This window comes from Diabrotica virgifera, chromosome 6 (genome assembly GCF_917563875.1).
Source record: "Diabrotica virgifera virgifera chromosome 6, PGI_DIABVI_V3a".
Classification (NCBI taxonomy): domain Eukaryota; kingdom Metazoa; phylum Arthropoda; class Insecta; order Coleoptera; family Chrysomelidae; genus Diabrotica; species Diabrotica virgifera.
In genome coordinates, this window is record NC_065448.1 from 233,130,167 (window position 1) to 233,151,564 (window position 21,398).

The 21,398-nt window shown below is 32.3% G+C and overlaps 1 protein-coding gene across 2 annotated transcripts in view; it reads left to right on the top strand.

Moving 5' to 3' along the window:
• The first annotated feature begins 25 nt into the window (after window positions 1–25).
• LOC114339437 (uncharacterized) overlaps window positions 26–21,398 on the top strand; it is a 138,700-nt gene continuing 117,327 nt past the window's right edge. For both annotated transcript variants that reach the window (XM_050654717.1, XM_050654718.1), the window contains exons 1-2: window positions 26–560; window positions 4,662–4,785. In XM_050654717.1, coding sequence (XP_050510674.1) covers window positions 461–560; window positions 4,662–4,785 — 224 coding nt within the window. In that variant the 5' untranslated portion in view covers window positions 26–460. The remainder of the gene's footprint in view (window positions 561–4,661; window positions 4,786–21,398) is intronic.

Consider the following 21,398-nt stretch of genomic DNA (forward strand, 5'->3'; position numbering starts at 1 on the left):
TATGCTTATTGCACAGTATACACTCTAATTTCTTATCAAAATTTCCAGAACCCTTTTTTTGTTCATCTCCAAACATTTTAAATTAAGGTGTGTTTCTATGTGGCTATTGATAGCATAGAAGAAGGCAATTTATGCAAAACAAGTTTTGAATTTACCGCCAAATGTTCTAGATCATTCAAAAAAAGAATAAGAATTTACTCAGAGTCTATTGCAAACTTCACATCGATGTTTTCAACATTTTTCTTAAAAAGTTTTCTAGGTCTTTAACTTTAATAATAACGAAATAACGTCCATTTTGCTTTCAAATGTGTTTTTTTAACTTACGGACTTATTGTAGAATTATATTTGTACGTTTTTAAATCCCGCTTTGATTTGTTTTTAACCGATTTAAGAGTTGGTTAAATCAACTTCTGTTGATGGTTAACCTTCTCCTTAATTTAAAACCACAAGCTTGAGAAATATGGAAAAGAATAGTTTAACTGGTATCAGAAAACTTCCAGCTGTATTTAATTTTTCAATTACAAAGCCTATTACTGGGACCGGCAAAAATACCAATACAGGTATGTTTGTAAAAAAACTTATGTTGATGTAAAAATGTACACAAAAATGTGCAACTATCAAGTCAGCAATTAATTAAAATAGTCTTATATAGTATCTTCTACGTTAGACGTTAGTAGTAGTGTAGGGTTTGGGTTAGCCACTCTTGGCACATTTTGTAAATATTTACCCATTTGTTTTCATTGGTTAACAATTACAGTTAGTGTTTAAGCAAACTGTTACCTGTTGCTAGAAGATTTTTCCTTCATGTAAATTTTAGCTGCAGCTGCAGATAATGGACTATTGTTGTTAATATACCTAATTTGATAAATCATAGTTTATAATGTTTCTTTAACACATTGAGTGCCACACTTATCAGGATACTACTCCAGAGACATGTTAACAATAGACCAGGGCCTTGATTTTCGACCCTTCGCTTCATTATCGAATGTATTCGTTTTGTATCTGTTTAGTATATGAAGCAAATACATTTGATAACGAAGCGAAAAGTCAAAAATTGAGGCCCTGGCTAGTTATATGCCACTCAATGCATCAGGGTGTAATGCCAATATCAAGTATGGTGGTCTAGCTATCTTTGTCCATCGTGCGAGTGTGAGCGGAGCGTATCTACCAAGAGGTGGGAGTAATGGAACAACTCAAACACAGAGGCGGCGCCCATCATATGCTAGAGAGAGAAAGCTAAGTGCCAGTAGAGAGAGATAGATAGACCACCGACCAGAATTGCTCCGCGTTATGCTATTTTTCGCACCTGGCCTAATCTACTTGTTATTATATCTATGTACTACTGTCAGGGGCCATTGATATCCACAGCCATGAAAGTTAGTCATATGATTATATCAATAATGAGCGACATGGCCCCTGGCAAAATATCTGTCTCTCATATATATGAGCGATGTGTCACGCATGTGTTAATTACTTTTTGTGTGTTACTTTAACCCTTTCAGTCATGAGTTTTTGTTGGCAAAGATAAAAATTTAAAACTTGGAGATGTAGTACTTATATGATTTTTTTAAAGATTTATAAACAACAATAAACTCGATCAGATAGCTCAGTGCGACTAGCGGCTGACCCACACTTCACTTCGCCTTGAGGTATGTGAGTTCAAGCCCAGCCCAGGCCATCGGAAAAACAAAAAGGCTAACGCACCAGTATAAAATTCTAAATATGAATCTGGCGCTTAGACTGGAATATGCGGGCATTTGATCGACCTATGAGGGAGCAGTACGGCAAGGGATAAGGGCTTGTGGCTCAGTAATACTTCCCCATAGATCCCTACCGAAGGGCGTTGACGCCTAAGAATGGTGTAATACATACATAAACAACAAATTTTGCCCATAAACATTTTTCTGAAAAAATGTAATGTTTGTTAAACGAACACAGTATCTCACGAGTTGCGCATATAAAAGAAATACACGAAAAATCTTAAAAAACATTTACTTTGAACTAAAATCAACCACACAATTAAAATCAGATTTTAACTTACCTGATAAGTTTAAACACAAACGAAATATCACGAACCGGAGCTAACCTCAAAACAAGTGTTACCATGCAGTACTCATCATCCAAACTGGCGTATTCCGAATAAGCATGACAGTATGTCTAGTACAACATACAGAGATGAGGTTCCTTGAAACAATCAGTGTGATTCAACGAAAAAAATGGGAATTAGCTATACAGTCGAACTGTCTCTATAACAAACACAGTTATTACGAGGTTTCGCTTGTAACGAGGTACATTAGATGTCCCATGAAATTCCTATTGAGCTGTAACACCTCTACAACAAGGTTTACTTGGTTAAAACAAGGAAAAATGAAATTGTAGAATATGTATTTTTACCTGTTTTTAACGGTGTAATGGCTATAAATAAATACCCCAACTGCTGTATACAGAAATTCCCAACATCTGTGTGGTTATCGAGAATAGTGCTGTAATAAAATCCACCGCCTATAATAAACTTCTTCCTGTTCTGTTTATCTATCAACCGATATTGAATACCTATTTTAAGAAAATTTACAATTTATGATGGTGAAGCTTTATTGTTGAAGAAACAATATTTAGCATCTTATATGGCTCCGAATGGCTTCATTATAGGAAGTTAATGTTTTAGAAAATTATATATTCATATGTATACACAATATTATTGTTGTCTGATATAACGAGATCCACTTATAACGAGGTAATTAGTCCGCCATTTCAGTTCTCGTTATAGAGTGAGTCTACTATAGCTGGTGCTTATGAAAAGTTAATGTTTGTTAACGATTGTGGTGACTGAAAGGGTTAAAAGTGTAATGTCACTTTTTTGGGTGGCATTGCAATTATTGCGAAAATATGTGTCATCTACATATCAACCCATGCAACGAAGACAATTGTAACTCAAAAAACGTTACATTTGACTTACTCTTATGGTATTATTATTTTTTTTAAGCTTTATTTGGTGGAAAAGTATGGTAAATCAGGTATTAATTTTAAGGCAACCAGTAAAGCATTTGCATGTGTATAGTAAGTTTACTGACCCACACTCCTGCAAGCGAAAACTATAGTAAGTTGAGTTACTGTAGTCTTCATTGCAAGAAACAGCAGAAGGTATTACAAGTTTGAGTTAAACTGTTTGACTTACTCTAGTTTCTCTAGTTAGACTCTAATTTTAGTTATTCCGATTAACTATAGAAATGTTTTTTATTACAATTTTTTAAATAGTACTGTTTTGCTTTAATAAATCTGTTACCAGTTAAGGGACCGTTCAAGTATTACGTAACGCAGGTTGAAGGGGGGGGGGTCAAAAATCTGCAAAAATTGAGTTACGCAATAGTTAAATGCCCGTTAGAGTGCGTTACGTGGGGGGAGGGGTCAAAAATCTTCAAGTATCGCGTTACGTAATACTTGAACGCTCCCTAAGTCTAGTCTAGAATAAGTATTTTTTCGGTAACTGTTTGGACGAAAACTATAGTAAGTCTACAAAATTTAGCAAAAAATCTGTTTTTTGTTATGTTTGATCTGTGAAATCGCTTAAAACCTTTTATACATAATATAACAGAAATTTAAATTTGTAAAACTTATTTCTTCCAAAGATAACGTCATTTGCTGTTACTAAGTCTACAGTAAGTATTATTTTTTCCTTAATTGCTTCAACGAAAACTATGGTAATGGTATATCGGGGCAGGGCCCACTTGTGAGCCCTTCAGACACTTAGACCTCCTACGGCGGGTCCATTGTATCACCCCTATCTTGCTGATCAGATCAGGTCCATAAGAACCTGGTCTTCAGCGTAACAAAAACTATAGTAAGTCTACAAGATTTAGCAAAAAAATGTGTTTTTTGTTGTTTGATTCGTGAAATCCCTTAAAACCCTTTAAATATAATATATCAGAAATTTCAGTGTGTAAGGAGTATTTGTTCCAAAGATATCGTCATTTCTTACAGCAAACTCTTTACAAAAATTTTCAAACGCAATTATCTCAGTTCAACCAAAATTGAGTTACAATAATAGTCTTCGTTGCATGGGTCGATATGAGATCTACATTTTGCCACTTTATACAGTAATAAATGCGCTAATAACCAGCAAAATAATGTAAGATACGGAAAACAATACAATAATATGTTGTGAAAGTACTAGAGATGAAACTAGTGGAGATGGGAAATTATCAATAGAAACCTATAAATTTACATTGTATTGATAGTTTCCCACCTTTAGATGTTTCGGAGGAGTTTGGTAACTACTACTGTGACAGACTTCCTGTTTATGATCCACAAAAACATCTCATATCTCACACAGAGTAAGGATATGCCTCTATAGTTTTTGTAGCTGTTTGTCACTCTTCTTGTTGATTGGGCATATAATTGCTTTTTTCCAGTTTCCGTATTCCACATGTCTGTTATTAGTTTATGATATCTATCTATCAGTGTATGTCCTCCTATTTTTAGAATTTCAGCTGGTATGTGGTCAATCCCTGATCCCTGGGGCTTTATTATTCTTCAGTGTTTAATGGCATCTATTATTTCCTGTCTTGTGAGTGGTTATGTTATTTCTGTTTCTATATAGCATTTTGTTTTATACAGTCTTTATATGAGTAGGTATCTCATTATTTGTTGCATTGTTATTTCAGGTAAAACTACAGAAGATAGGAACGTAATACAAGCAGATAATAAATCTAAAAGAACTAATAATAACTTAAATCCCAGTAAAAGGTTATGTAAGCGTACTGAAGTTGAATATGACAAGTCAGAAAGGTAAGTGATATGTTTTAGACTGTCTTTCAGATGACATAAAAAAGTACTAGCACATGTTAGAGTTTTTTCATTTCTTCACAAATTTAACAGAACAGTAAAATAGCATTAGGCATTACTTGTTAACCCTTTCAATCATGAGTTTTTGTTGGCAAAGATCAAAGTTTAAAACTTGGAGGATGAAATATATGATTCTTTTAAAGAGTTATGAACAACAAATTTCGCCCATAAACATTATTATGCCTAGTACAAAGTACAGAGACGATGTTGAGGAGACAATCACAGTGTTTCAACATAAAAAATAAGAATTAGCGTTTAAACGAACATGGTGACTGAAAGGGCTAAGTTTATGACTCCATTTTTTTATTATGGTTATTATTAGTCACAAATGAACATATACATAAATTATGTGATGTATTTTTGGATGTAAATTTTGACATAATATGTACTAATTTAAACAATGTGAACATAAGTTATTATATCCTTAAGAGCCCTTTTACATGACCGAGATTTACTTCGAAACTGATGCTGATAACTACCATGAAAAATTATCTAATAAAAATATTGGATGTAAAACACAAGATTTAGTCTGAAATTTCCTATGATAATTTTCAATATAAAAATTAAGAACCTATTCTATATTGTAGAAAGTTTTCTGAGTAAACTGCGCGAGTTTCTGCGCAGTAAAAAATAAACAAATGAAAGTCTTCAACTTATAACCTTAAAATGTTATTTCACATTTCTTCTTTTCTTATGTTACCTCTAACTTAGTTTCCTTTCATCAGTGGCCTTTTATTTATAACAAAATTCTATTTAATGTCAGTCACATTCCACACTACGCATGCGTTACACAACAATTATAATAGATCGCACACAAAAAGTCAAACTGGGTTCATTTATGTCAGATGCAATACAGATAAAATCTGGACTTCCACAAGGTGCTCATTGCATGATTTAAAGATGTACAGATCTATCAAAGATCATGAAGATCATAGTCTCCTTCAAAACGATCTCAATAATTTAGTTGAGTGGTGTAACAAAAACAGACTCTTTTTAAACGTTAATAAATGTCATTTCATTAGCTTCCACAAAGTTGCAAAAAAATATCAATCATCATATGTCATCGACAGTAAAGCGCTCTCTTATGTTAAAACAGTAAAGGATTTAGGAGCAATATTCGATGAAAACTTAACGTTTGTGGATCACGTTAACTATGTGACAGCAAAGGCTTCAAAAGTATTGGGTTATATACTTTGCAGTTGTGCTGATCTATCCCTTAATACAATAAAGGCTGTTTACTCATCATTGGTTATATCTATATTAGAATTCTCCTCTATTGTCTGGTCACAATTTTATAATGTTCATGTTGTTTGTCTCGAGAGAGTTCAAAATAAGTTTTTAAGATTTGCAGCGTACAGATTGGGATATAATGTTACTGAACTAAACCACAACTATACCATTATCAGTAGTGATCTCAATTTGCACTCCTTAAAAGACCGTAGAATTATAAATGATCTAGCTTTTATTTATAAACTATTAAATAGTGAAATCAATTGCCCTGTTTTATTAAAATAATAAACTTTAATATTCCAAACCATGATCTGAGAAATAATAACTTGTTCCATGTACCTCATCATTCTACGATTTAACTGTAGGTGTAAAACAAGGAACAATGGAAACATATAATTTTACTACGTACATTTTTATTATTATTCTTGAAATAATTTTCGAAGTCAATATAGGTCATGTAAAACGGCTCTAAGATATAATAATCAAGTTACAAGTACAGTCAAACATGCCATATTCGGATCAATGTGGCGACAGACTGATCCGGATATAAAAAAATCCGGATATCAAGACCACTACTTCTTTTATAGTCTCTGAAACGTTTTCTCCTTCATACATTCCAGTAATCAACGCCGTCAATAACTTTCGTCGATAGACACGTTTTATAGATTCTATAATACATTATTTCGCCATCTTGTAGTTCTTCTTTTAGTGCGTTGTCCAACAGCAGGACTGCCTTTCTCGGTAGATTTCGGTAGATCCGGATGGCGCAGAACCGTCCGGATATGGGGAGGTGGAGGTCCGGATATGGCAGGTTGTACTGTACGTACAATTTTTTCATTTTTTTGGGGGTTAATATAATTGAGGCTTATCATGTCATAACTTTTTTTGGTATTGATGTTATTATTCTATTATGGTGCTAATTGGTTTAAAATGAGTTTTTCATGATAAATGCTTACCTATTTATGTTTTAACACCTTGGCTGCGTTTAGAGATATTTATACACTTATGTTGACTGCGTTATGAGGCACGTAGGTTTCATGTACCCTATTTGCCACCGTGCTTTATGACTCAGTTGACGCAGCCAACCGTTAACCCTTAAACGCCCAACCTTTTTTAGGTTCCATGTACGCCCAAGGGTGGGTAAAAAATGTCCACCTCGAAAATAGCTAATATATTTATTGAGAGTTGTTGAAAATGGATTAAACTTAAGAATCTTATGCTTAATAAACACAGCATCTTCTAAAATATTAATATAAGCAATTTACAAACCTTACAACAAAATTACAATGTACATCAAAATTAACATACCAGTAAAAGCCAGTAATTCAGATTTGTCGATTTTCTCCATATTCTTTCTTTCAGCCTCCTCATTGGCGGATAATTATGTAGATTATGTAATTATACATCAATAATTATATGGATTATCTTCCTACCAGCGAGAAATTATATAGAAACCTTTAGTAACAAGTTTTGCCAAGGGTGTACTTTTTATGCCCAGCCATATTTAACTCAAGATGCTGCTTTTATTTTCAAAAATATTGGTAGAACCAAATTAACATTCGATAATGGGTTGTCTTTTTAACAATAAATAATTTTTAAAAAAAGAATGTGTGTGTACTTTGTACGCACGTAAGAAGTTATACTTCTATTATATGATTATATGATTATATGATTATAAACGAAATTAATATACTTTTTATTTATATTTTATTTAAATATTAAATTAATTTATACTTAATACTTCTCAAACATTTTTATTAAAACAGTGCCAAAAATTAAAATAATAAAAAAATAAAACACACACAAACACATTAAAAATGCCACAAATGATTTCTGAACATTAATTGTCGGAAAAATTTTTAACTAAATACGTATTTTCTGAAAATAAAATTATATAATAAATATACTTACAATCATAAAATGTATAAAAAAAAATAAAAAAATAAAAGTTTCTATTGGGATTCGAACCAACTTACCACGCGGCTGGTATTTGCGTTGTATTGGGATTCACCCGCATTAAAACTGCACCACAGAGGCAGCTTGTCATTATGTGCGAAGATCGTCTAACTAAACAGATTAACCTTTTGACATTTTTAACTTATGTAAATCAAATTATTTTGATTTTAAATTGAAATGATTTAGAATTGAAAAAATACAACAAAACATAGGGTAAGAAGACAATATCGATACATTTTTGGCAAAGTAACGTAAGTGACATTTTATGTTTTTCCATTAAACTAAAGCTATTATTGTTTAGAAGGTACTGCCAAAGTGTAGTAAGTCTAGAATTACTTCAAACATAATATATCTAGGCTTACAACACTTTGGCAGTACCTTCTAAACAATAATAGAGTTTGTTTAATGGAAAAGGATGATTCGCCAAAAATGTCACTTACGTTACTTTGCCAAAAATGTATCGATATATTAGGTGAATATTGATATAAATTTTGATGGTAATCAAATTATGTAAAAAAAAGTATTACATACTACTTATGTATTTTGGTAGGTTCAAGGTAGGTATCGGAGCCCGTATAACGACTAATACATTTCGCAATCACTTGCGTCGTGCAAAGTGGCTATGTTCAAATATCATAACAAAATTTGATCAACTATTTATAAAACACTTACCAGTGAAAGATTCTTTAGCTTTGAATAAGCGAGATCTGCGGCACTCATACTAGGCACAGTTTGATGAGCTTTCACATTGGCATGCAACAATCATCTCTTCTATGTAAATAAGTCCAAAAATATAATATGAAAACTATTTAAAAAGGCAGTATAACCATTAACTAACTTTTTGTTTGTTGTTTCTCTTCCTACAAATTTTAAAACGCAACAAGCATACATTATAACCAAACACAGTCCCACAGCTGTGCCACAGCTGCCATATTGGATAATTTTTGTCATGTCATTTGAACATCCAATCAGAACAAAGTTATAATGCGCATGCGCCCGGTCGCTAGGTTTTCCCATATAAAATTTCACCGTCATTACGCCCGTAAAGAAGTATAACTTCAAAAAATTTAAACACGTAATAAATATGTTACAAGGGAATACGCATTAGGTGGACATTTTTTACCCACCCTTGGGCGTTTAAGGGTTAATGCCATACAAGGCCTATTTGTCCCATAACGTAACCAAGGTGTGAATCAGTAATATAGATCATTTTCATTTTTTAAATGAGTCCCCCAATACCCAATATTTTGATCTTACCACTTCAGAGACAAGGGCCGAGGGTGTTCTAGTGAAAAAATTAAAAGGTATATCAAGTTTAATTTTAATCTTGTCATATTGTAGTGGTTTTAAAGTCAAAATAAAGTTTGCAATTCTTTTGTGAATATAATTGTTAAATTCATAGGTCTCAAGTGGCAATAATCATATTTTAGTCCTCTAGGTCAGGCTTCTAGCCAGATAAAATAACAGCAAAAACTTATGGTCAATGGTTTCAACAATTCACCTTATCTGGCTAAGTGGTCTCCTTATCTTTATCTATCCTTGAAAACCATATATTCTTTAGCTATGTATTGACCTGACTCCTTTGTGTTTAATTTGTTATCACTTCTTCCTTGATTGAAACTTGATACTTTTTGATGCTTAAATATTTAGTGTAAATTTGATACTTTGATACTTAAACCAGAGAACAAGGATCACTGATGATGGTTGTTCTCTGCTTAAACTCATACCATTATTTATTGCATGCTTTCAGATATAATTAAAAACTTACATATTTTTAAAAGAATTTTAAAAATACTACATTTACCCTACATTTTTATAATGGTTTTAATATTTTTGGTTTTTATCTAACACAAACTTATTTGAAATTCATTGTTTATCATAACAATCAATATTCGTTTGTTTAATTTATTTAATTATTAAAAGAGAACCCCTCATTACAAAAATAATAGTACATTCTACTTGAAAGCCATGTCAAAACTATATAAACTATATATTACATATATGTACACACACATATACAGGGTCTCCCAGACTAATTTAGCCACGCTATATCTCTTAAACAAATAGAGATTTTCGAATGGGGCAAAAAGTGATATATTCTATTTGTAATACACTTTAATATGGCCTACAAAAAAATCACCCCTTAATATTCATCCCTTAGTTACAACCCCTAACTTTAATTTTTTTAATAGCACCCTGTATATTTTTTTATAGTTTTGGATGTGGTATTTTATCGTCTATTCAACACATTTTTTGAACATAAAATCGGTTCGTATATACACTTCAATATGGCCTACAAAAAATCACCCCTTAATATTCATCCCTTAGTTACAACCCCTAACTTTATTTTTTTTAATAGCACCCTGTATATTTTTTTATAGTTTTGGATGTGGTATTTTATCGTCTATTCAACACATTTTTTGAACATAAAATCGGTTCGTAAATAACCAAGATACTATCAGTTTATTTTTGTTAATTGTGTGTCCCAGACTAATTTATCCAGGCTATATTTCTTAAACGAATAGAGATTTTCGAATGGGACAAAAATTGATCTATTTCATTTGTAATACACTTTCATGTGGAGTAGAAAAAATTCATCCCTAACTTACAGGGTGCTATTTAAAAAAATTAAGTTAGGGGTTGTAACTAAGGGATGAATATTTAGGGGATAATTCTTTTTCTACGCCATATTAAAGTGTATTACAAATGTAATAGATCAGTTTTTGTCCCATTCGAAAATCTCTATTCGTTTAAGAAATATAGCCTGGATAAATTAGTCTGGGACACATAATTAACAAAACTAAACTGATATTTTCTTGGTTATTTACGAACCGATTTTATTTTCAAAAAATGTTGTAAATGGACGATAGAAGACTACATCCAAAACTATAAAAAAAATATACAGGGTGCTATTAAAAAAATTAAAGTTAGGGGTTGTAACTAAGGGATGAACATTTAGGGGATGATTTTTTCTACGTCATATTAAAGTGTATTACAAGCAGAATAGACCACTTTTTGTCCCATTCGAAAACCTCTATTCGTTTAAGAGATATAGCGTGGCTAAATTAGTCTGGGACACCCTGTATAGTCCAGAAAGCCACTGCGCATCCTCTAGGAAAAATATTCCGATTCGGATTTTTTGCACAATCTTACTGAAAAAGGACCCCTTTTAACAAATTTGCATGTTGCCAGGACCAAAAGTGGGTCAAAAATATTTTAAACGTTTTTTTTTGTTTTTTTCCTAAAATTATTTTTTTTGCATGGAACAAAGTTTTTTAGGTTTTTTGGATCATTCCAAACAGAAAAGGTCTTTAGTGACTTTTCTCTAAAGTTGATAGTTTTTGACATATAAGCGATTAAAAATTGAAAAATTGCGAAATCGGCCATTTTTAACCTTCAAAAACTATGTGAAAAACTTAAAATTTGAATGTTGCCAAGGTAGGTAGGTATTCTTTAAACATCGATTGATGAAATCCCGAAGAGTTTTTTGAAATACAGCATTTAAAACTCCTTTGTTTTTTAATTTCTAATCACATTTCTAAAATGAAAGGAATAAATTCGTTATTTCGTAAACCGGCGACAGGAAAAAACCCGAAACAGGTCGATTTTTAAGTTATGATATTGTGGCATATATGGTATACTAGTGACGTCATCCGTCTGGGCGTGATGACGTAATCAGTGATTTTTTTAAATGAGAATAGGGGTCGTGTGGTAGCTCATTTGAAAGGTTCTTCATTTCTCTATTCAGTGATGTAAACATTTTCATAATTATTTATACAGGGTGTCCAAAAAATTTTTATTAAATTAAATTATTTGACAAAAAAAGAAGTAGTAGGACACCCTGTATAAATAATTCTATAAATGTTTATATTACTGAATAGAGAATTGAAGAACCTTTCAAATGAGCTAGCACACGACCCCTATTTTCATTTAAAAAAATCATCGATTACGTCATCACGCCCAGATGGATGACGTCACTAGTATACCATATATGCCACAATATCACAACTTAAAAATAAAAATCGACCTGTTTCGGGATTTTTCCTTAAAGTCGCCGGTTTACGAAATAATGAATTTATTCCTTTCATTTGCACCATACTGTCGGTGGAAAATAGTGTCGCGTACGCTTGATTAGCAATTAAAAAACAAAGGAGTTTTGAATATTGTATTGCAAAAAACTCTTCGGGATTTCATCAATCGATGTTTAAAGAATATCTACCTACCTTGGCAACATTCAAATTTTCAGTTTTTCACATAGTTTTTGAGACCTTTCGACTTTCGAGAAATGTCACTAAAGACCTTTTCTGTTTGGAATGACCCAAAAAACCTAAAAAAACTTTGTTTCATGCAAAAAAAAAATAATTTTAGGAAAAAAAAACAAAAAACGTTTAAAAAATTTTTGGACCAACTTTTGGTCCTGGCAACATGCAAATTTGTTAAAAGGGGTCCTTTTTGAGTACGATTGTGCAAAAAATCCGAATCGGAATATTTTTCCTAGCGGATGCGCAGTGACTTTCTGGACTAATATGATATATGTGTTGTAGTCAAAGCCCGAATTTCAGGCACTCCTAGGTTTGACTAGGCAATCCTCAGGTCTGACTGACCGTCTTAGTCAAAGCCCGAAATAAATTACAGTTTCGGCCTTTGACTAGTCAAACCTAGGAGAGACTAAGTTGGTCAGGCAAAGGTCGAAATTTAATTTTATGAAATCGGGGTTTGACTAGTCAAACCCCGATCTAGCTTAAAATGTCGTAATTTATTAGATTAGTTTGATTAAAACGTCATTTTTTAATTTTAATGTTTATTATTTTTATATTGTCGTAATTAAAATAAAAAAAATACTGTTTATTCTCACATTTGTTGAGGCATTATGGCATTTAGAGTTTCACAATACGTTAGGCCTTTTACACTTACGTAATTTGGAAGAGCATTTCTTATTGCAGTAGCATTTTATAAGTCCTTGCTTGTCCTCCTTGAGAATCTTTTTTACTAATTTCTCTTAGAGACAGAGACAGTTTAACGTCTGGAACATCTTTGAAATTAGGAAATTTCTTTTGCATTCTCTTATTTGATTTCTTGAAAAAAGTGTTTATTGTTCCGTATTTCGTACCAACTCTATATAAACCGTCAATTGTTTTACCTTGTATGATACCCAAAATATTTCAAGCATTTCCTTTGGCTCTATCAAAGCTGGGGATAGGTATTATTACAGTTTTTCCGATCGAAAGTGGAGGACTTTTTGTTCACTTAATTGTTTCATAGCATTAGGCTGGGCATGAAGACCTGTGCACAACGCATGCTCGAACGCGTGCCAAGGAGATGTTCGAAATATTTTGGGTATCATACAAGATAAAACAATAATTGACGGTTTATATAGAGTTGATACGAAATACGGAACACACGAAATAAATACACTTTTTTCAAGAAATTAAATAAGAGAATGCAAAGAGAATTTTCCTAATTTCGAAGATGTTCCAGACGTTAAGCTGTCTCTAAGAGAAATTAGTACAAAATATTCTAAGTTTGGAGGACAAGGATTTATAAGATACCACTGCAATAAGAAATGCTCTTCAAAACCATGTAAGTGTAAAAGGTCAAACGTATTGTGCAACTCTAAATGCCATAATGACTCAACATGTGAGAATAAATACTAATTTTTTTATTTTAATTACGACAATATAAAAATAATAAACATTACAATTAAAAAATGCCGTTTTATTAACCTAATCTAACAAATTACTACATTTTAATAGCTGATCGGGGTTTGACTAGTCAAACCCCGATTTCATAAAATTAAATTTCGACCTTTGCCTGATCAACTTAGCCTCTCCTAGGTTTGACTAGTCAAAGGCCGAAACTGTAATTTATTTCGGGCTTTGACTAAGACCGTCAGTCAGACCTGAGGATTGCCTAGTCAAACCTAGGAGTGCCTGAAATTCGGGCTTTGACTATAACATATGCATTACACATAGATATGCGAGAGAGATCCGACACGATTATTTTTCGGGCAACGAGGGCTCGCAAAACAGCCATCATTTATTGTCGGCGCCTACAAAAAATCGGTTTCCGATAAATGTGAATAGTTCCTCCATAAAATGATCTGGCACTCGAACCTACTGTTAAAATACGGATCCGACACACCAGGTGGGAACAGACTATTAGGTATTAGTTTACATTGTTTCTTTTTGTTTTTTGTTGAAACATCAACATACTTCTGTTTTCCCATGTATGCTTAAATTCTACAAAATGTATAATATTCTCGGTTTCACACAACCAAGGGAAACTATTATAATAAAACATAATTATTAGTTGAAGCCTTTTATTGGTTCATAAAAATATAAAATCAATTTTAAGTACCATAGTCAAGGTTAAAACCATGAACAATAATTTCTTTTCGGCAGTAAAAAATGAGTTCACATCTACAGATGTCCCGCTCAGTAAATTGAAATTATGTCACGATCGCCCCTTCCGTAAATCCTAATAAAAGAGGAAATTATAATTATGTCTAAATCCTGACTCACTACTTTGTGCCGTGTAATTTGGGTTGCCTATATGAACTTGAATCGGCGAAATGGGCATATAAATAATAAAGTTTTGCTGTATTAACCCCTTTCAAAATTCACATTGTAAGGCATGAATGAATCAAATATGTAGTACCTTTTTGTAGATGTATTTAAAAATGAAACTGAAAAGTTATTACTATAAAGAGTGATGTGTACCTATACTGTTTGACTAAAATAAAACAACGATTAGATATAAAAAAATCACAAATTTTATTAAATTTGGGAAAGTTTTTGGGTAATTTTTTTCTTAATCATCCACTCTCTTTACACATTTTATATTTTTAACTTGGTATCAGAGCTGATGGGCAGTATTTCAAAACTTAAATACTTTTTGTAAGTATGTACAGTCCCTGGCCATATTATTAGACGCACTATAAGATTTTATAAAAAAAGTAATTATGAGCACGGTACACAGAGAACCGGTATGTTCGCACGCATGGAAGGCGAACGCGTGACGTCATATGGGAACCTTAACTTTCATCCGGCAATGCTAAATGAAGCGGTAATATTGTTCGAATTTTAAAATTATGTACCTATCATCGCTTTTTAAATAAGAAATTGTATTTTATATACTTTTTACTGTCATTTTCCACTATGCATTTAATTTAAACATGAATTTCCATTGAAAAATAAAGATTTTAGGTATCCGTTGTCCAATATACATTTACCATAGTATATTAAAAAAATAAAACAGAAATAATATAAACATTCACTTCACTTCTGGGTCTGTAAAAATGTTTCACATAACATTGTGTCTACTTACTGTTATTCTAAATTGTTGAAAAATATTTGACTAAAAATAAAAACTTAACCACAAATCAATTAAGAAATTTTAAGTTTTAGATGAAGTACTTAGAACCAATTATTTGATGACTTTCAAATTTTATTTACAAAATAGAAAAAGGTTGATTTTAAGTTAAACCATGTTAGGAATCTAAAAATTTCAAGTGCGAACATTTTATTAGACGGTAATATACATACATATACAGAGTGGGCCAAAGAAAACAGTCCACCTCAATATTTGGTAGTATTTATTAGATTTTAAGGAAATGACGAAACAGGTCGATTTTTGATCTAAGTGGGACACATTTTTACGGTACATACATTTATAATTTGTCAACCCCCTTCCTTCCACTTCCCCCACCCCTTATTTTTAAATAGGGAATAGGGGTCCTCTTCTAGCTCATTTAAAAGGTTACGCGATTATCTACTCAGTAATATAAACATTAACATAATTATTTATACAGGGTGTTCAAGAAAAAAATATATTAATTAAATTATTTGACACAAAAAGAAGAATGTATGTAATTTATTTAATTCAAAATACATTCTACTGCTGTCATAAAACAGAAAAATATATTTTTTGATAAATAAACATTGCTCTTCGCTTAATTTCAATATTCAAGCTGCCACCCATCTGCCTCTTGGTAGGTTCAATATTGAATTTAAGCGAAAAAGAATATTTATTTATCAAATAAACATTTTTCTCTGTTTTCTGTCAATAGTAGAATGTATTTTGATTTAAATAAATTGCATACATTCTTCCTTTTGTGTTAATTAATTTATTTCAAAATAATTTTTCTTGGACACCCTGTGTAAATGATTATGTCAATGTTAATATTACTGAATAGAGAATTGAATAACCTTTCAAATGAGGTAGCACACGACCCGTATTCCCTATTTAAAAATAAGGGGTGGGGGAAATGGATGGGAGGGGCTGACAAATGGCAGATGTATGTGCCGTAAAAATGTGTCGCCCTTGGATCAAAAATCGACCTGTTTCTTCATTTCCTTAAAATCTAATAAATACTGCCAAATATCGAGGTGAACTGTTTTCTTTGGCCCACTCTGTATAATATGTATGTATAAAATGTTCGCACTTTAAATTTTTAGATTCCTAACCTGGTTTAACTTTCAATCAATTATGTATATTAATACATATTATGTATAATACATATTATGTATATTAATAAAAAACAAATTTGCGGGAAAGGTTTTATTAATAATATTAGAATTAGTATAATTAAAATCATTTTTTAAAATTAGAAAATTTAGATATCTTTTTGTCAAGTGCCCTCTGGCAGATTTAAAACTTATTTTTCTGTTAATATCCCTCATTCTAATATATGTTCGTGTTCTGCACATGCATAATCACCTCAAAGGGCATTATAGTCTCGGTTTTAATAAATTACTATAAAACTAATAGTTATATTATAATAGTTTTAAAAATACACAGTTATGCTAATAAACAACAATTTCTAACTAAAATAATATAGAATTACTTCAATCGTTAATAGCTTAATATTTTAAAACCGCCTCAATCTATTCACTTTCAACGCCACCGCATACGAAATAATGCATCCAAACAATAAGCAAATATCTGTTAGGTTCCCACGTGACGTGCTGCGCGACCGAACCAAATTTAGCGACGACAATCGGCATACCGGTTCTCTGTGTACCGTGATTATGAGGTGATACTAAATAGGTTTTTTGTATGTACCAGACACAATGTTTATCTATTATTTTGTTGTCCATTTAATTGTCTAGTTTTTATCACAAACTAATCATCATTATTAATTAACAAATATGTATTTATTGACTCTTGAAAAAAAAAAACAAAAATAACGACAATTAAATGTTAAATATTTTGTTGAGCCACCTTTAGCCACTATTAGAGCTTTAATTATGCGCGGCATACTATCACTATAAACCTGTACTACGATACCTGTAAAATTAAAGCTCTAATAGTGGCTAAAGGCGGCTCAACAAAATAACATTTAATTGTCGTTATTTTTGTTTTCCTTCAAGAGTCAATAAATACAGATTTGTTCAGTAATAATGATGTTTTATTTGTGATCAAATATAGACAATTAAATGGACAACCAGACAACATACATTGTGTCCGGTACATACAAAAAACCTACGTAGTATCGCCTCATAATTAACATTTTTTATAAAATCTTATAGTGCGTCTAATAATTTGACCAGGGACTGTATTTAAAACTTTGGACTTTAGAGTAAGTATTTAAATGCCAAGTATTTAAATACCTACAAATAAGTATTTAAATTTTGAAATACGGCCCATTAGCTCCGATACCAAGTTAAAAATATGAAATGTACAAAAAGCGTGAATGATTAAGATAAAAATTTTCCCAAAAACTTGAATACATTTTTAGTATTTAAATACTTGGTATTTAAATACGTTTTAGCATCGGTATTTTTATTTATGATACTTTCCCAAATTTACTAAAATTTGTGATTTTTATATCTAATTGTTTTATTTAAGTCAAGCATAGCCACAGTTATAGGTATGTACCTACAGACAGATCACTCTTTATAGTAATAACTTTTCAGTTGCATTTTTAAATACATGTACAAAAAAGGTACTACATATACAGGGTGTAACAAAAATACAGGTCATAAATTTAATCACATATTCTGGGACCAAAAATAGTTCGATTGAACCTAATTTACCTTAGTAAAAATCTGCACATAAAAAAAGTTACAGCCCTTTGAAGTTACAAAATGAAAATCGATTTTTTCCAATATATCGAAAACTATTAGAGATCTTTTATTGAAAATAGACCTGTGGCATTCTTATGGTAGTAGTATCCTAAGAAAAAATTATAGTGAAATTCGTTCCAATTTAATTATAATTGTAGTACCATTAGTTAAACACAATATTTTAAAAACTTTTTTGCCTCTTGTTACTTTTTCGAAAAGTCAGTTTTTATCGAGATATTTTGAATATTTGTCAAATCCACCACATATTTGTATATGGCTAAGTACGATTATGGAGACTTTGTAATAATATGAAAATTTATTTATGATTTACATTTTTAGGTATATTTTGAACCATATTAAAAAAGAAGTAATATCTCGATAAAACTTGCCTTCTCGAAAAAATATAAAGAGGCAAAAATTTTTAAAAACACTGTGTTTAACTAATGGTACCACAGTAAAAGTTTAATTGGAACATACACAAACATTTGGGGGGTTTAAAGGAACAAAACCCCCATACAATTTTTATGTAAACATATTAAAAAAGAAGCCGCAACTCGATAAAAACTACCTTATCGAAAAAATACTAGGAGGCAAAAAAGTTTAAGAAATATTCAGTTTAACTAAGGGTACCACTGAATAAAGTTGGGCTGGAGCTGGACTGTATATTAGGTGTGGTTTTCTTTTTTGTGTTTCCAATGGTTTTAAATAATGTTATACTGATTTACATCTACTAATTAAACATATATTATGGAAAAAGTTACAAAACCAGTATATGAAACAAAAATGTATCTTACATTAAACATTAAAATTGCTAAGGCAACAAAATACAAATCTTCTTCTATTCTTCTTTCAAATTCTTGAAGGTGGGCTAAAAGGAAAACTGTACATACCCCCCACCTTGAAAGAAAGTCTTTCAACATTAAGTTGCAGCCAAAGGAAGAAGGCACAAATTGGCTACGGCTCTTTTTATATTTCCTCTGGAAGTGCGTAGGGACGCCACTCGTGCTACACCATCAGAACCAGTATGGAGGTGGGTAACTCGTCCTAACGTCCATTGCATAGGACCTTGATGAGGTTCTTTAAGAAGAACAAGATCATTGATCTTTAATTTAAATTTATTTTCCTTCCATTTTTGCCTGGACTGCAATTCAGATAAATACTCCAATGACCATCTCTGCCACAAGTGCTGTCGAAGCTGTTGAAGTCTTTTGAAATGGTCCAGCCGATTAACGTTAATTTCTGTGAAGTTCTTCTCAGGTATAGAGGTAAGAGGTCTTCCAATTAAGAAATGTGAAGGTGTGAGACAGGAAAAGTCGTCAGGATCGGAAGAAAGAGGAGTAAGAGGTCGTGAATTTAAAATTGACTCAACTTGAACTAGAATTGTTTGAAAATCTTCATATACCAGAAGAGCTTCGGAGAGGACACGCTTTAAATGTCCTTTCATGGACTTTACACCAGCCTCCCAAATACCACCGAAATGAGGGGAGTAAGCAGGAATAAAATGCCAAGCAATTCCTTGGGAGGCACAAGAGGAAGATATATTTTCATTATTAATATTTAAAAATTTTCCAAGTTCCAAAAGATGATTGTTGGCACCTACAAAGGTAGTACCATTGTCTGAGTAAAGAGCTTGGGGTTTTCCCCGTCTGGAAATAAATCGTTTCAAAGCTGCTATGAAGGCAATACTTGTCAGGTCAGTAACGATTTCTAGGTGAACCGCCTTCGATGAGAGGCAGATAAATAGGCTAATATAAGCCTTATAAGTTTTAAATCCGCGACCGCGTCTGTCTTTTAAAACAAAAGGTCCCGCATAGTCAACTCCAGTATTAATAAAGGGAAGGTATGGAGTCACTCTTACTTCTGGGAGATTTCCCATAAGGGGAAAGTTGGAAACGGGTCGAGCCTTAAAACAAATAAAACAGCGATGAACTACCTGACGGGCCAAAGCCTTGCCGTGTATTGGCCAATAGGTTTCGCGAATTGAATAAAACAATTGTTGAGGACCGGCATGCATTAGCCTCAGGTGCTCATGTTCAAATAATAATTTGGAAAGACGATGCTTTGGAGAAATTATGATAGGATGTTTCTTATCATATGAGTAAGAAGATTGATGTAATCTACCCCCCACCCTGAGTAATCCACTTGCATCAAGAAAAGGATTCAAAGATAACAGTTTACTGTTAGATGGGAGAGTTTTTCCATTCAACAAGCTAAAATATTCAGTATAAAATGATTCACATTGAGAGAATTTGACTAAAATACTTAGAGCTAAATCAAGCTCTTCTACAGAAAGAGCTCCAGATTTCATCTGCTGGGCCTTAAGCACAGCAGATGAGTTATGAATGAATCTCAAACAGTAGGCAAACGAACGCTTTAAACGACCAATTCTAGAATATCTATCAAAGGGAAATTTAAAACTTTCTACAGACACCATTGAAATTATTTTTGCTTGCTTAATTTCAAGTTTAGTTTTCAATTCTAAGGGTGTAAATGGCCATTCTTCAATAGATTTCAACAGAAATTCGGGGCCATGCCACCATAAATTACATGATATGAGATTAGAGGGATTGATTCCCCTAGAAATAAAATCTGCGGGATTCTTGTTCGTGCTTACATGTCGCCAGGAAAAATTGCTGGTGAGAGATTGAATCTCTGACACCCTGTTAGCTACGAATGTTTGTAATAAATGAGGTGACGTTTGAATCCATGAAAGGGCTACAGTTGAGTCAGACCAAAGAAAAATATTATGAATATTAATCGATAAAGATTCAAGAACTTTCTTTAATAATCTGCTCAAAATCAGGGCAGAACATAGTTCAAGACGAGGTATTGTTACCCTTTTCAAAGGTGCCACCCTAGATTTGGCGCAGAGCAATTCGATTTGAACCTTTCCAAATGCATTAATAGAGCGAACGTAAATGCATGAGCCGTAAGCAAGTTCAGATGCATCACAGAAACCGTGAAGTTCATTTAGGAGAGAATCATGTAACTTGACGTTACGAGGTACCTCAAGATCATTTAATTTAAGCAGTTGCTTCCGAAAGGTCATCCATTCAGTATAAATTTGTGAAGGTACTGACTCATCCCAACTTAAGTTCTCTAACCACAATTGTTGCATTAACACTTTGGCCTTGATAATAACTGGACTTAAGAGTCCTAACGGATCAAAAATACTGGCAATACTTGAAAGTATCGTGCGCTTCGTTATCACACTAGAAAAAACTTCGGAAGAAATAGTATATTTGAGCGAATCGGAGCTTTGAAGCCAATGAAGACCCAAAGCTTTCGTCCCATTATTGGAAC